This window comes from Polypterus senegalus, chromosome 4 (genome assembly GCF_016835505.1).
Source record: "Polypterus senegalus isolate Bchr_013 chromosome 4, ASM1683550v1, whole genome shotgun sequence".
NCBI lineage: Eukaryota > Metazoa > Chordata > Cladistia > Polypteriformes > Polypteridae > Polypterus > Polypterus senegalus.
Genome location: NC_053157.1, coordinates 88,164,567 through 88,182,838, shown reverse-complemented (window position 1 = coordinate 88,182,838; position 18,272 = coordinate 88,164,567). Strand labels below are relative to the sequence as shown.

Below are 18,272 nucleotides of genomic sequence, written 5' to 3'. Positions count from 1 at the left end.
CAAGCCAAACGGTGTAAAATTTAAGGCTTGTAAAAATACCTAAATTAATAAATTCTCTGTGCTTTATAAACTTATTTTAAAATATTACTGATTAGATCCTGCCATGTTTTGAAAAAAGTCTGTACAGATCCTCTAACTGAGTATTTGATTTTTTCCAATTTTAAATAGTATAACACATCGGTTTCCCACTGACTTAAAAGAGGAGAGTTTGGGTAAATAGTTTGAGTTTATGGAGGAGAAATACGCGCTGGATGCATTTAGAGAATATTTTTTTTGTATTAGTATTCCAGTATCCTAGGTAAATTCCTATGTATTTATATTCAGTCACTATTTCTACCTCCTCCCCCCGAACTACAATGGGTGAACATACAAATTTTTGTCTCTTAAAATCAAATATAATTCCTTGGTCATTTTTACATTCAGAGTGAGAAGAGTTTTTATTGCACCAGTTTACCATATAGTCCACTTGATTTAGATAGCCTGGGGGATGAGCAGTAAGTTCTCGTTTTTCCTATTTTGTGCACCACCTTTTCACTAACCTGCCATTTAATTCACAATTTCACTACTCCTATAAACTGAAAATATAGAATAAATGTGTGGTATTATACATGCACATGTAATGGGAGTACTGATTGGAGCAGGTTATGACTTTTAAAAAGATTTCCTTTTGCTTTAGTAAAACTCACCATTTAGAAACACAAAATGTGGCTGCTGGCACTAAGTATTACACAGATCAGGCAGCACTTGAAAATGAGCAGACAGGGATGCAGGAAACCAGCAAATGGTACACACACAAAACCAGTGGTGAGTCAAAATGAACTGTTCCTGCTTTCTTTTTTAACGTTCTGGTGTTTTATACTTTTTCCTAGTTTTACCATGAAGACCCTTTAAGAAAATCTGGAGGAAGTGAATCAATGAATGACTGTACCAATCATTACAAACAAGAACAGTACATGAAGGTTCTTTTAAGCAGGCATTTAAGTTAGTTTAAAAATGTGGAGTTACTAACTACAGAAGTCTAACTTAGTGAACTGTCCAAAATAACACTGTTTTTATTGTTGGTTAGGGTAGTCCTTATGGACAGGGTGTTTAAGGCCATAATGTAGTGTCCATTAATCCCACTGTTTGTGCAAGAAACTACATCAATTTAAAATTGCCTGTTGAGTTAAATATTAATGATAGCATTATTTGTTAATTCCATGTCTTAATAGTTCTGTCCCCAGAAACACAGTACTATCAAAGGGAGTGTTCGGTAGTTGAGCACACTAGGAATCGATCCTAAATGGGATGCTAATCCATTACAGTCCGTATTCAAGCTTGCACCCACAATTCATCTATGTTTATCTTTATTTATTCAGTCAAATACATACATGTTATTATATAGTTGTTTTTACACTGGATGAACTGAATATAAGAAACGGGCATCCAGAGGACAAGGTGAAAGGCAAGATCCATACAAAGAGACAGGCCACAAAAGTCAGATAACTTTATTTTTTGTAAGCTGAAGCAGATAAGAAAACTAGGTACCTGCATTTCTTAAAGGGGCTATTGAAGTTATTGTAAGGTGGATCATGGGTTAAATGAAGTGTGGAACTAGCATAGGGCACCCTTACTTGCGTCTTCCTTATTGGTACAATGGGAACTCTCACTAGGAATTGTTTTGATTGATGGCCACCCAAAATGGTAACCAGGACACTCAAACCTTTTAAAGCAGCTACAACTCAGTACCTTCATTACTAATTTAGAAGGCTGGCAGTCAAAAGGATAAAACCTACAGTGCAAGCTTTTTTCCTGTACTGTTTATTTTAATAATTCTTTAATAATGCTTTGCATTTATATAGTGCTTTTCTCAGTACTCAAAGCACTCAGCAATTGCAGGTTATGGGCCTTGCTCAAGGGCCCAACAGAGCGGAGTCCCTTTTGGCATTTACAGGTTTCAAACCGGCAACCTTCCGATTGCCAGTGCAGATCCCTAGACTCAGAGCCACCACTCCGCCTCCACCTAGTTTAATGTGAGTGTGTGTTCAGTTCCTTATGTATTCTCTCCTCTGCAACGTTTCACACAGCATGCAATACATAACTCAAGGCTGTTAAATATTACTCCTTACAAGTCTTCTGTATCATGCCACATCATTGCCATACATTTGGGGAGTTGTATCTTTGTGCTGTATACTTAAAAAATAATAAAAACAAGTATATTAAATATGCATCCATCTGTTCACTTTCTAAGTTGCTTATCCAGTTCAGGTGTGAACGGATGGATCACAAAAACTGTTGTAGGGAACACAATGCACACACCCTTACTCATGTATGGCCAATGTGCAGTTGCCATCCTCTAAACCTACACAATTTAAGTTGGGAGGAAAACCAGAGTATGAAAGGAAAGGCGACTGAACGTAGATATCAGAACATGTGGAGAACATACAAACTCCAAGCAATACCTAGACTGGCATTTAAATTCAGGGCACAGCAACTGTGAGACTTCAGTACAAACAGCTGTGCAACCAGTTATGCATACTCCATATATACAGTGTGGTATCATATTTATGTACAGCATATATTCAAATATGACTATCCTATATAGGGTCAATCCTATATATTCAGGATTTATTCTATGTATACAGAATTGAGAAAGAGACCTTATGTATTCATAATTTGACATTCAATCAACATACAGTATATATATATACTGTATGTATATACAGTATATTGTGGTCCCCGGCCGGGACGCCCAGGAGGACGAGAGGAGGGCTTGTGCCTCCTCCAGACCGCAAGGGGGCGTCCGTCCTGGTTATGTTGGGGGCCTCGGGTAGAGGGCTTGGAAGCCCAGCCCTGTAGGGACCCGTGGCCACCGCCAGGCGGCGCCCCAGTGCCTTATCATCCCGGGAGCCCGGCACTTCCGCCACACCAAGAAGTGCCGGGGGAAGACGATAGGGGACACCCGGACGGCTTCCGGGTGCGCAGCTGGCACTTCTGCCACACAGGGGTGTGGCCAAGACTAATTGCCGGGAAGCAGCTGGAGCCCATCCGGGTTCCTATAAGAGGGACCGCCTCCCTCCAGTGATTGGTGGATGCCGGGAGGTAGTTGGCAGAGCTGGAGAGAGGACAGGAGGCGGCCAGAGGAAAGGCACAAGGACTGTGAGCCCCGGACTTTGGGGGAATCGGTGCAAGAGGCACTGGGGGTGCACGTGAGCACAAAACATTGTAAATAGTGTAAATAAACAGTGTGTTGGGTGAACTTATGATGTCCGTCTGTGTGTGTCCGGGCCAGCTTTCACTATATATATATATATATATATATACATACATACATACACAGTATAGTGGGGCTGAACGCACGCTAAAGACTGCGTTGCTGCTACTGAGCTGCATGATCTGCATGTCTCGCTGCGCGTCAATCATTTAAAAGCCTGTACAGCAGCTGTTCTCTTTTTGTCTCACGGGACATTAAAGTGTCTTTGAGAAATTGTTTGTAAGGAGGGAGTGACGTGCAAGCAGTCTCACGGGACTTCAAAGTGTCTCTCTGAGATGTTCACATCTAGACCCAAGTTTTTTTTATATTATACATGGGAAAGTTAACATGTTAATTTTTGCGATTAATTTGGTCTGTTTAATATGTGAAAAATATTGTTGCATCTAGGGCAGGAAATGAAGCAAACACTCTGATATTGGGTATTCTTCTTATGTTTCAGAAGGCATACTCAAGCAATGTAACTGATGGACAGTAACTATGCTCTTTGTTCTCAATGGTTTCAGACCATCATGAGAAGCATATGCAACTGTTCCTTGAAGAAAAATTCTACGGATTTGTTTCCTCTTCTATTATTATTTATATTGCCACATACACAATCTTTACCTGCTGGGAATATCTACCTATTGTTTTCTCTGTAAAGAAAAACCCAAATAAATGAATCAAATTATATAGTCCAAAAATATTAGTATAGACTCTATAATACTTGAAGGAGTTATTAGACTCTGTATGCAGACATACTCTTACATGGAGTAAGATTCACTGGGCATCATGGCTTTTGTATATGCCATATATCCATTTATAGGTAATTAGTAATCAACAATATTTAAGGCTCTAAATAACACATATACATACAGATCAATAAACATAAGAAGGGTGAACAAAAATGAGGCTGACATTGGCAGTCTTAAACTTTTCATCTACTACTTATTTTTTGTCTGCATTTTTCTTCTGCATGTAAAATCATTATTTCATCTGTAACCACAGGTTTTGCATGCCAAATATAACAACTGAACAGGAGAAATAATTGGCTAATTGCAACAACCAACAGAAAAGGCACTGCTTTAGTTTAAAATCAATAGTAATAAACTATTCTGGCAAAATTAATGCAGATTGGTCCCAAATTAAACCAAATACATGCTGACCCCAAAAGATGAGGCTAAATTAATTTTACTTATTATAAATTAATAGATTATAAAAGTAGACTAAAGAAGTTATGATTATGGTAACAGATAATGTGTAGTGCCAAATGCACTAGCTGCCTGGAACGCAAATACTTATTACTATGTAAAGAGTATAATATTAATTATTCACTGCTGAAATGTAGACTGTAATCTACAATAAACAAGCAAATTACATCAAGTTCAAAACTGCTTCGCTTTGTTAACAAACAAATGCATAATCAGTATTGTAAATACTGTAAAATCTGCAAATATCTGATAGACCAATAAGGAAATAATGAAGAATTAGACTTTTTCACAAAACTATTATTTTCTGCACAAATTTCCATTGATCTTTGGCATGGAAATAATGATTAAGAGTTGTCACTGTCCATTATCTTTAAGATGGAAGAGATGTGATTTTTCTGGACGTTTTAAAAAACATTTCATATTAAGGATGGTTATCAGCCCTTATCAATGGAAAGGCTGTGATATGCTAGGTGAAAAAGGTAAATGTGAGCGGAATGAAGAAGGAAAAATGCTGTGTGAAAACTGCAGTAGTTCTTATGGTTGTAACTTTGTCTACCAGAAGAGAGTCCTGTTTCAAGCTGCTTAAAATAATTCCATGGAATAAAAATATTTTTCTAAGTGAATCATGGCAAAAATGACTACACAGAGCTCTAAGTTTTGTGTGCTGTCAGAAGTTGTAACTCTTTCCTATTGTAAACAGTCAATTTGCATTTTATCTTCTGATTAAACTGTGGTAATCATTTTAATGGTACAAAATTTCCTGATAAGAAATAAACCAATTGACTAAACAAACTCATTTTTAAAAAACAAAACATTCTACCCCATATTGTATCCAGGCACAGAATTTTTTGTTTGGTTTAGTAAGCTGAGGATATGAGCTTCTATGATACATAAAGTGCCCTTTTAATATTACAGCAAGATCACAAACATTTAGATATTATATACTAGGCGTCCCCTGCGGCTTCACCTGCGTAGAAGTGAAACAGGACAGCGAGGAGGGACCTGCCTGGCTCCCTACTCCTGATATCACACTTCCCCCTCAGCCTCTGTCTTGGATTAGCGTGAATATGTCACTCCTGCAAGCAAACTATGATTCTTAGCTAGATGAAAGTCAAAAAATCATCCAGAATGTTCAAGCAAATTCTACAAAAAAGCCCAATCTAAATCCGTAAAGTAGTTCTTTCGTTCACTAGCTAAGCAGGTGTAAGATACACTCCGAGGCTGGTGCATGAGTGAGAAGGGCCCTGCCCCAATCCCCTCTGCGTCTCTCTCGGATTTGCCCAAATAAATTGGTATTGCAAGTGAACTACGATACATAGCAAAAATTAACTGAAATGTATGTTCAAGCAAATTATAAAAAAACCCCGATCTAAATCCATTATGTAGTTCTCTTGTGAAAAGCGGACAAACATATAGACAGATATTGGATTTTATATTATATATCTATATATATATCTATATATATATATATATATATCTCTCTCTAGATAGATATAGACATAGATATATATATATATATAGAGATATATATATATATATATATATATATATATATATATATATATATATATATATATATATATATATATATATATATATATATATATATATATATATATATATATATATATATAGAGAGAGAGAGAGAGAGAGAGAGAGAGAGAGAGAGAGAGAGAGAGAGAGAGAGAGATTAATAGACTTTATACCACTTACTTTATCATTTACAGATTAATATATATAGACTACTTTTCAAATAAGGGTTAACAGGCATGTTCTTCTTACCCTGTCTTTATTATCAAGTGTTTCTTCATGAGATTGTCCCATTATGGCAAAGATAATTAAATAATTGCCAGAGTTCTAACTTTGCTTTCATCTTAATGGAAAAATATCAATATTAAATCCTATGTACTTCATTAGGCATGGGGTTAGTTGCTTTCCAGCACTGATCTGGGACGTTTTTAGGAATGTTTGGTGATGGTGCTATACTATACTATACACTACATTAATATGCAACTCCACACTACCTGTAAAATTTCTGAAAACGACAAAATATGTTTTTTGACAAAATAAGATTAGAGCAGTGTAACAGAATGTTGATGTTACAAAAAACACTGGTATTCATTATTTGTAATGGAAGGTAAAATTCTTAAAACATATACACAATACACCCATAAACTCATATAAGTATAAACAGAAAAAGAGGAAATAACAAGATGATAAAGCCATCTGAAGTAAGAAGCAGGGTGAAATTAATTTTTTCCTTTTTGGACTGCATTTCATTGAACTGTAAAGTTAAAATGCATCTGAAATGATACAAAAGAAGAAGTGTGAATATGGCACATGCACATGACTTAAACAAGGTGTTATTTTATGCATGATTAATTAATTCAACTTCACATTTCAGAATTGTGATAGGGAAAAGAGGGTGGGGGTTCAGGATCATTAATAAACAAGTTTCTTAACTTACACAAAGAAAGCTAATTCATTTTCTAAATTAATGTGGTAAACTTATTTGGAACTTTTTGATGAAAGTAGCTGCTAAATGTATCTGTCTTATCTGTGACCAAAACATTACAAACTAACTTAATTACAATAATGTTTTATCCAAAATCAGTTCTTCTATCTGTATATCCTAAGGTCACAAAAACACACCTTCTACAACATATTGTGAAGATGGGGTAAAATTCTGGTGAGTGACACATGTGAATGAAAAAATGAATAAGAATGAGAAAGGGTAGAAAGCCACCTTGATAACACAGTGCATTATCATTTCCGTCATTGTTGTTTGTGTCCATTTCTTGGTAACAGGCACTGAAGGGTGACCTTCCATAATCATCCTGGTATGAACTGTAATTTACAACACCATCTTGTGCCTGCAGATAATAAGGCTGGTTCACAGGGCTTTTCCTTAAGGCCTTCAGGGAAGAGTTTCTTTCAGGTATATCTGGAAGCAGCTCTGCGATGAGTCTGTGTAAAATACTGTTATCTGGCAGGCTCCCTCTTCTCTTTTCAGCTTTGATGTGTTCGTAAATATCCTTTAAAGCAGAATCCAAAGCTTCATACATAGAGGCCTTTGATTTTGGCTTTTGAGTTTGTTTTCGAGGGGGCATACATTTTTTCCTTCTGAAAGGCACTGGACTGACAAGAAATGCTAACTTTGAAAGACCAGACTCCGCTTCCTCTTTCTTGACCTGCTGTTTTCTATCCTGTTTAGCCCTTTCATGTTTAAGCATAGTGGTGAATCGAGTGTAGGAAGCTGGACATCTCCCTTTACAGGAGCTGGCCAAGTGCTTGTGGTGATGATGATGGCCAGAACCATAAAAACTTTCTGAGGAAGTGAAGGAGAAATGGTCAAAGTCACTTTCACTGCAAAACGAAGAGCCCTCAATCTGAATAAAGTCACTGAGGTCAGACACAACTGCATCATGGTCACTGTCTGAGTAATCAAACTGGGAGGCAGTTCGCTGTTGATGCTCGTTGGTGACTTCAATGTGAATTGGCACAAGAGTTTTAACTTTAAAGTGCGTTGTTTTCCCCTCAGGGGGTAATCTAGGTTGATTATCTTCATCAAGCAAAGATTCAATAGAAAATCGTCTCTTAGGGAATGATCCCTTCCTAGAGGAATCCATCATATCCTCAGATAACATTTCATCACCAAGATTAGGCATGGACTTGGATTTTTGAATCATTCTTTCAAATTCTGAAATTCTTGTTGGAACCATGTCTCTTGGGACCTCGTCATTTAATTCTTTGCAACCTAAAAGATGATCTTTGTGCTGTTCTTGCTCATACTGTAATATTCTTGATTTCACAGAACAAATAACCTCAGAGCTTAACAAATCTTTGCGGTTGATATGATGCATCTTCCTGTATAATTTAAGGAAGCCAGGCGCATCATGTGCTGAGCGGTGCCGTATTCTGGTTCTGCGAGGTTCAGGTGGCTCACTGCAGCTCCTAAAGTAGCTGTCTTTAGACTCTTCCTCACACATTAGTGACCCAACACTTTCCGATCTCAGCTGTGTGTCAGTGAGACTTTCTGGTTCATCTGTAAGTAGATCATCGCAACTACGAGATTTCAGCTTTGGAGACACAGCTTCATCTGCACTACTCCACATTTCTGCATTCTGACGGTTATTTTGCCAGCCATTTTTAAAACTGATTGCTCTTGTTGATCCAACAGCTATAATTGGGTATGGTGGATTATAACAGTGAGGCAAATCTAACTGTTGGCTTGAACCTGAGCAGCTTAACACTGGGGAATACATTGTGGCAATATCCCCACCTTAAAATCCATCAAGCGCAGCATGCCAAGAGAAAGATGAAAAGAAATTAACAGGGTAACTAGAAGCTATAAGGTTAAGAAAAAGCATAAGGAAAAGTCACAAGAGAAAGATAATTATTTCAGAAAAACACTCAGAAAGTGATAGCCTTGTTAATGTATGGTAAATTTATCAAAGCTTTTTTTTCCCTTTAGTAAGAAAATATCTAAAATATTTTGGATGAATTGTGTACTCCTTTCGATACTATACAACAATAAGGAATTGAACTTTTCTATTAATGGACTTGCAGTCATTTGGCTAAACTCTTTACTTAAATAAAACTTTTACATTTTTAGGAAAAACAGGTACACAGTAGATTTAAAATAAGATAAATATAGTAAGCTTTAATAAACAACATAAAATATAGTAGATATTATAAATTTGATCAACATGCAAGACTATTACAATGCAGGGGTGGTTATGCCTCCACAAATAATAATTATGGTAGCCACCCTACATACACAAGAACTTATTTACTTCATCTGGTTAGGCTGCTTGCAAGCTTTCTCCCAGGCAGTGTTGCTTGTACACATGGTAGGGTTTAATTGTAAGGCAAAATGGACAAAAATCTAAAAATGAACCAGATCTTGATGACAACGGCATCACGAACTATGATGCCCTTTGCTAAAGATATTAACTTTAAGAAGAAGAGAGTTGAGTATTCAGCATGAAAATGAAACTGATGCTGGGACCAATGGTCTTTTTAATTATTAGGCTAAAGACAACAGATGAGCCAATTCACATCTTCATCTACATTATTTATTACCAGTTAGTTGTATTTTGAGCACATTTTACAAATTGCTGCACAACTTCTGTTTGTAGGAATTAATCAATCTAAGTATGTCTAAATTTCATTTAATCCAAAAATACATTTGTATATTGGAAGATCAATTTAAGTACACTTGTAGAGAATGTACCTTTATTGATAAACTGCTTTATAAAAGGATATATATTCTGTTAGTTTTGTATTAGTTATGTAGTAATTATATTATATATATATATATTATATATATATATATATATATATATATATATATATATATATATATATATATTTGTCTTGTTTGTGTAGATTAATAGGCAACCTAATATCTTTAGTATGTCAAGTACAATATATTACTGGACAAATGACTTATAGTACACTGAGTGGGAAATGTACTATTTTTATGTTTTTACATAAAGTACAGGTTTATAGTGTCCTTACTGTCACATGTACAGAGTACAGTGAAAATTCTCATTACTCAGTAACTTGAAGATATTCACTTATTGTATGTTATATTTTCAAACAGCTAATTAGGTAGTGTGTTAACATCAAATACTGTCATTCTTTGATAAAATGGATAAGCACAATTATACTGGCTTTACTGTGTAAATAATGTAAATCTAAACAGACAGATAATAACAGTTAAGCTAACACAAGTACTAAATGCATAACATCAATAGGTAAATAGAAAATGTCAATTATATTAATGAAATGTTTTATATCAAAATAACACTCATTTTTAATAATGACCACATGCCTATTACTTTGGAATATATATTCATATTTATTGTTGGGGAAGCCATCGCAGATTTGAAAAATGTTTCACTCCTAATATCTCTGTGATACTAAAAGGTTTTGAGTACAAAAAATAACAAATATGTTTACTCAATAGAAAAAAAAAAAAGTGTTCTTTGTTTTTCTTTAAAGATTGTGATATTACTTAATTAGTTTGTATTTTTATAATCCCTTACCTTTCGCTCTAGAGGGAGATGAAGGAGAAGAACTAGTTAATGGCTTTCTCAGAGTGTTATTAATCCCCGGAATGTCGGGAGTCCTTGGAGAAGTCAGATTTGCATTTTGATCACTGTTTGCTTTCTGATGACTTACAGCAGGCTCAGACTTCCGCCTTTTTCTGTAGTCGCTTGCCGAACTAACAAAAGAAAAGTATTAATTAGCTGTCGAATTTTAATGAATTGTGGTACAGTAAATGGGTAATGTGGATTAGGCACACCATCAGAGTTTCACATGAGAGAATAAATCAGACTGGTAGCAGATAGACTTACAGCAAGCAACTAATGAGTATTTAGTCCAACTGTGTAATATAATTATTTGATAATTTCCAAAAATGTTTTCACGTGATTTCACGAATAACAAAGCAATCACAAAAAGAATTCAAAAGTGACTGCATAACAAAAACAAGTAATATTGACAGTATTATTAAACTAATATGCTGCTGCAACATATGCAGAGATATAATGTCAGTTTTTCACAGCCAATGTATAATTGGAGAAAAGAAACTAAAATGTATCACTAGAAATGGTGAAATTGCAGAAACAAAAAGCACTGTATAAAACTCCATGGGTAGTCATTTCTTTGTTCTCAGGTTCATTCTTCTTCTAATAGGAATAGAAAAGACTGACAGTGATAAAAAAATATATATATTTACAATTCTAATATGATAGACAATTGATAGAAAAAAAACATAATGATAACAAACATATATTTGCATTAGTCAAGGTTGTTTTGTCTTCTCCCTTTTTCTTCAAGCCTCTTTGTTCAGAATAGTATGTCTGAGACTATGAAGAACAATTAACAAAAATCCTTACCTAGATGGTCTGTCTAGAGTTCTCTCTGATGAAGGATGATATAAGGAAATCTGAAAGAAACCAAATAAAGTGAAGGATCACTTTTCAGAAAAGCAAAAAAAAAAAATTAATAATGATGATCATGTGAAGAAGCACAATAAAAAAAAAAAAAAAAAAAAAAAACTGCTTGCTGAAATAAACCCCTGCAGGAATCACGCCGTATGTTGCCTGTCTGTGAATGGCAAGGCAAACACAGCTGAGCTCACAGATTCTGTATGACATAGGAATATATTATGCATCTAAGAGAGGAGTGCAGAAATAAACTAGATTCTTGAGCCCCTCAAGTAAGCCAACAGAAACCTAATATCCAATATAGGTTTGAAATGAACTCACTAGTCTCTCAATATCAATTAAAGCTGGAAATTCTTTAAAAAAATAACTAGCAAATGCATTCATTCTACAGATCCACAGACTCAATGAAGATCATATTGAATGTGCCTCTAAAAACTACACAGGCATGACACTTTTGTTTTTTTTTTTAACTTCTTTAAACGTAGCACTGATGTTCATTCCCTGGCATGCAGTGTCACTTTGACATATTGGTTTCTTGTGAACATAAATATTAAAGCTAGTGACACTAATTTATCACCGACTTGAACACATATGGGACAAGGCTGACAAATGAATTCTTTGTAACTGAGATCGGGCTTGCCCTTAGTGTGCACCATGCCTCATCTCTCTGACCTGGGATTGACAAATACAGATTTGTTAGTCTTTGATCATACTCTGCAGTGCTGGCCTGAATGCCTATCAGGAAAACAAGATCCAAGCCACACTCAGCTTGTTTCTAATAACAACCCACAACAACTAGTTTGGTATCTGGTAAATTCTAGAATTGATCCTGATTAAAAAAAACAAAACAAAACAAACAAAACCGATATAGCCTTTCATAACATCTGTCCATCCACTCATTCATTTTCTGGCCCAGCCTTCCAGACCAGGATTAGAGGGGCTAGAAAGGACTGGGCAAAAGGCAGAACCTAACACTGGATAGGGCACAATGCCTTAGCATGGCACACCACCCCAAATTACAATGCATTAGTTAAGATTGTCCCATTGAAACTGCATATTACTGAGAGGTAGAAGAAGTGAGAGTGTTACAATAAAGTCTACACAGTCCAGGTTTGGAAACAAACATAGATATCCTGTGCTCTGGCAAGTAGACCGAATCATAACAGTGGTTAAAACTGATGCTAAAATGCTTCACGAGATTGGATACAATTCTCTGTTCAGAATTTGCACATTTTCCACATGGCAGTGTTGTGCAAGCTGTCATGTTTAAATCAGCCTTGAATTTTTACGTACTGTATGTGAGTCAGTTCTGCGATGGGTTGAGGTATCATCCAAAGGTGGCCTTTTACCTCTGCTACTGGGACAGGTATTGTCTCCCAATGTTAATATAGTTAAAAAAATAGCACTAAAATGTATGGAAGGTTCTTTTGTTCTGTTTTTCATACACATATCATCTGGAATGGAACTGGTGAAGCAGACACCTATGTGGCTTGAGTGACTACAAAGCAGAATGACATATGCCTCTGATGCACTTTTGAAGCTCTAAAGGAATTGTAGCCTTGAAAAAATGAAAACTGTGCCTTGTTTTCAAAGAAGGATTACCACTGTGTATTTCAGATTGGCAACCATGTTGTAAGAAGCATTATATTTAATTGTTTTGAAATTAAACAGCTCGAAATATTCTAAATCTTTAGCTCTGGAGATGTGTTTAGCTGCTGCATTCTGTTTTAAGTAATTTCATGTCTTTTATCTGTTTCATTGTTTGTTTAAGTACATCAGACACATTTCAAAGACAGTTAGCAAAGATGTGTGTATTTCTCTTAACCTCTAGTACATAGGTGTCAGTTTATTTTTTATCATTTCAGCACAATATTCATTTGTAGTTCCCTTGTTTAGTAAAATTTGATACTTAGTAATTCCAAATAATAAAAACAAAACATAGCTGTAAATAAAAAGAATTTGGATAAATTGTCATGTCTGCCAATGCTACTTTGCCTCAAAATAAATGAATCTAGGGCTGGCCCAGGCTACTGAATCACAACCACATCTTGGGGTCACAGATGACTTGTGTATCAGTGTCACTGCTTACATTTAACAAAAGCAGCTTAATTCTTGCTAGATGCCCTTATTGCAATATGAGTGCAGTAAAAAGCTCCAATTATCGTTCCGAGAACCAGAAAGCCAATGCTGCAAATTGCTGTTTTATGTATGTGCTCCCACAATATATGAAAACTGCCAAGTAGTGCCTCACCTATCAATAAATGGCATATAGCAAGGTGGACATGATGGAATGAAGCTTGGCTGAGATATTCTTGACCTGTCAGCCAGTTCTCTGAGAAATAAGAACAGGTAGACGATATAAACTGAAGAAAAACTAAGAAAGTTCCTTCTTAAAAGGGAACTAAAGTACAGTCTATGTGTCATATTCATCACTTCTAAGTTTTAATACATTTGTAACATCAATGAACCTTATAATAACAGCTCTGTGTTATGAATTACTATGCATGCAAGTCATCATTTAGCTGGTCTGCCTGCATTTCTTTACTTTATCAAGGGTGTTATCACTTCCCAGTTTCTATGATGTGTTGCGTATGCATGGGTCAGAGTTGTTGTACATATATGCATGTTCTCCTGTCACGTTTTCTTTTATAAATTTTGACGTTTGCATGGGAAGTTGCTTAAACAAATTTTGTGCGTACACAAGCTTTTTAAATGAGGCCCCAGGTGCTTAATCTTTGATATTCTTTATTGAGGTATTCAGCATTCAAACATTAAAGTTCAATAGTTAACACCCATAATGCTAAGTCCTTCATTCTAAAACCATGCCACTCACTACACTTCTAGCCATTTCCTGGTCACCCATAAATCTTCCCAGGCTGCTTCCATAATATTCAAATTGTATTAATTTTGCCTTTCTTACGGATACTCTGTTTCTACATTAACAATAGATTTCGCTGCCAGATTCAGGAATGCTAAGTTAAGGCCAAATAATGCTATCAAAAAAAAAACCAAAATGATAATCAATCAATGTATCTTGTCACATCAATGATATAATCACCAAAGCACTGTGTTAAAAGACTTCTTAGAGTACTCAAATTCAAAATCAATGCCTGTGTAAAAAACACCAGAAATGCGCATCAATATTCACAGATAAACTGTCCACTGCCAATATATACCAGTCAACACACTGATCGTCTCATGAAGAACCTAACAATAAATTATCTAGATGAATAACGTGACGCTGGAAAATCACTGAACAATGTTTCACTGGATACCTATTCTTTTTCACAGAAGATTCTGAAATTCTTGGAAACAGGCCATGTTTCCAGGTAAGGGCTTGTTTTCTGTTGGCTTCTTTTCCACACTATAGCTGCTGGCTTTTTCAGAGAAAACCTTCAGTCAAGGACAGCAGTAAGTGTAGATGAATGAAAGATGCTCCTCTGCATTCTCATTATGCTTGAAGCATTGTTTTTACCAGATTGGCTTTTAGCCCCTCAATTATTTTAGCAACCATTAAGAGTGCACATAGAACTCAATTTACACAACTCATTGCTGGCTTGCACTACATTGCCTTGACTAGGGAAAACAATCCAGAACTTACAAACACACATATAAAACAAAAAGGTGGCACTTATTTTCCTGTCAAGTGTTCTAAAACAAGGACCAAATCAAGAACACACAGGCATAGGCGTTAGGAACATAATAAAAAGACAGGCAAGAATGGGTGATCAGAAGTCCTTAATAAAAAATACTATCAAAATCAACCTCCTAGTTCACGTTCAGAAATTTGTAGCCTTAGACATTAAAATGAAGCTCACAAACGAGCAAATAGGTAGGTAGGAATCCACAATTATTGATAAAGTGTTGTTCATGATGCCAACCTTTAAACGGTTATGCTGATGACATCATCAAGTATGACTTATATCAGGGGTCCTCAATCACAGTCCTGGAGGGCTGCAGGTTTTTGTTCTAACCCAGTTACTTAATTAGAAAGCAATTCTTGCCAATCATTTAATTTCATGGCTTGTTAGAGCTTTAGCTCTGCCATGTCAGGTAATTCTCATATCCTAGATTTTCTTCCCCTTTCTAAGGATCTCATCCAAATGATTTGAAGGCTAAAATGGATGAGTAATTCTCAGTCCTTCACTTATTTCTCTTCAGTTTCTTTCCAAGTATTTATTTAAACCAAACAGTGCATGATAAATACACACAGGTGTAAATGGTAACAAGCTAAATGGAGAAATTCTGGTCTCTTTGGTCATTTGCATGTTATTGCTAATTAGGAGCAATTAAAAACCAAGAATACAGCTGTTTAAGACTAAAATAAACAATAAGGGTTCAAAATCTTAATAAGCGAGACAACTAAAGTGAAGCTGAAGTGTTACTTGAGTAATAAGTGCTTCTTTATTAAGCAACTGGGCTGGAGCAAAAATCTGCGGCCCTCCAGGACCGTGACTGAGGACCCCTGATTTATACGATAACGCTTCCTAGTGACAGGTTACTGCGCCACTATAACAGCTTAACAAAATAGCAACACCATTTTAAAAAGACAGTGCCATTGGGCAGTAACAAAAAACAAGACATGAAAAAACAATCACTTTGTCATAACTAACCATCCATCCATCCATCCATCCATCCATTTGCTAACCCGCTGAATCCGAATACAGGGTCACGGGGGTCTGCAGGAGTCAATCCCAGCCAACACAGGGCAGGAACCAATCCTGGGCAGGGTGCCAACCCACCGCAGGACACACACACACACCCCCACACACCAAGCACACACTAGGGCCAATTTAGAATCGCCAATCCACCTAACCTGCATGTCTTTGAAATGTGGGAGGAAACCCACGCAAACACGGGGAGAACATGCAAACTCCACGCAGGGAGGACCCGGGAAGCGAACCCGGGTCTCCTAACTGCGAGGCAGCAGAGCTACCACTGCGCCACCATGCCGCCCACGTCATAACTAACCCTAAAAGCAAAAACATGAATGAAATAAATGAACTCTCCATGAAACAAAACCTGTGAATTAAACCACAACCAAGAGAGACTGCAAAATAAAATAAAAACTAAACGTATTCATAACAACCATAGATAAGGGTCTTAGGCTTCATGTGTCTCCTGAAAACTGAAATTTCAGGCTGAACATGTGCATACACACAAATACGCAAAGGGAAGGCATACGACACTGCAGGGCCAAAAAGGGCCAGCCCCATTCTCCTGAAACAGGCTAACAGTAGACTGTTTCGCAAACTACACAAAGCAGTATTTAAAGAATTTGCATGAAGCATGTGATGTAAAATTGGGAAAAAAATAAGATGTCACAAGTGAACTTGGCTATTTTTATATTAAAGTTATTACTTGTTTTCTTTTCAAGGAAAATACTGCTTGAAATGAATAGATTGTTAAAAAGTGAACCAAACAGCCACTGTCCAAGATCCTGAGCTATTAAGTTATAATCGCTACTTTTTTGGGTTTTTTTGCAGGATTAGATGGGAATGCAGTGAGGATCTTCCTTTAACTTCTGTAATACCATGAAAAAGACAAACACTGATGTCACAAGTATAGCAGAAAAATAAAACTTGTGCCAAGCTTTGTTTTGTTGCAGAACTTAATGCATGTTTTACTGATTTAACAAATCTTATCAAGAGATTATAAAAACGAATAACGAGTCTTTTGTGGGGCTGTGAGGTCAAACTAATATATCTTGATGTATGCTGCTAAATAAATACACCATAGGATGAAGCTGCCTGTAATACAGAAGTGCTCTTGGTCTTCTTGTGAAGTTTTATGAATATCCAGGAGAAACACAATGTGAGAGGTCTAGCATATTGTGTTTCAGGCCATCACTGCCTTCCAAGGATTACCAAGTAATCTTAGGTTTAGGACTCATGTGTTGGGACTGTATCCATATGACCATTACAAAGTCTACCATACACAACACTCTATCATCAACTGTTCAGTGATGGGTGCGCAGCTCAAGAAACCTTTACAGCTGTGGAGTGGTATGGGATCATTTTTAGTACCAAACCCTAACAGTTTTTAACCACCACACTCCCACAACAAAACAACACAAAACACATTATCATTTAGACAACACTCTCAAAAGGCACACCACCAGAATAACGGGTGTCATAGTTGTGGGGTTGCATCATCCATAAAAATAAAAAGGTGGTTAGTTTTCATGTTGGTTTCTTTTTTAAATCTAATAATAATATAATAATGTATAATAATATAAATATAATAATACTGCAAGTAGCTCCTTTTAACCTTTTAAAGTCTAGCTAAAGGAGGACTCTGTCTCTTTAAACAGCTGATTCAGCTTCTGACTTTAACAGTGTCTTTTCTTTACTGTGAACATGCTCCACTGGAGCCTCACTACACATGGACTGAAATTCACATTAGCTGCACAACACACCAGAGTATTTTTAGGTAAGGAGTCTGTTACTTGTAGCTGAGGACAGGAACACCTCTGAAAAGCACGACAGTGTCGCAAGACTATAGTGGATAACAAATTCTTGAATAGAGAAACAGGCTATTGGATTGTATGTCCTATAGTGACTTCAGTGACTGCATAACTGAGTGTGCTCCTGCTACCTTTTTCATAACCTGTTCTTTAAATTCATAGATTAGTTCTATACAAATGGATGCTGTGGCTTTGGGATAGTGTTGCACAGAAATGCCTCTAATATATATATATATATATATATATATATATATATATATATATATATATATATATATATATATATATATTTTGTATATGATTTTCAAACTAGCAGTGTTGGCTAGTGAGTTACCAATTGAATCCATAATGCTAACTGTGAATAAATCACTTAGCCAGCCTGTTCTGTAATTTTAAAAAATACACGG

At 36.1% G+C, this 18,272-nt stretch overlaps 1 protein-coding gene across 18 annotated transcripts in view; it reads right to left on the bottom strand.

Annotated features, from left to right (window-relative positions):
- LOC120527501 (sorbin and SH3 domain-containing protein 2-like) overlaps positions 1–18,272 on the bottom strand; it is a 416,285-nt gene that overhangs the window by 43,580 nt on the left and 354,433 nt on the right. For 13 of the 18 annotated variants that reach the window (XM_039750968.1, XM_039750969.1, XM_039750973.1 and 10 more), the window contains 3 exons: positions 11,349–11,398; positions 10,494–10,672; positions 7,187–8,722 (listed from right to left, as the gene is read on the bottom strand). In XM_039750968.1, the coding sequence (XP_039606902.1) occupies positions 7,187–8,722; positions 10,494–10,672; positions 11,349–11,398 (1,765 nt within the window). The remainder of the gene's footprint in view (positions 1–7,186; positions 8,723–10,493; positions 10,673–11,348; positions 11,399–18,272) is intronic. The other 5 variants (XM_039750979.1, XM_039750980.1, XM_039750981.1 and 2 more) reach the window with 1 other exon arrangement.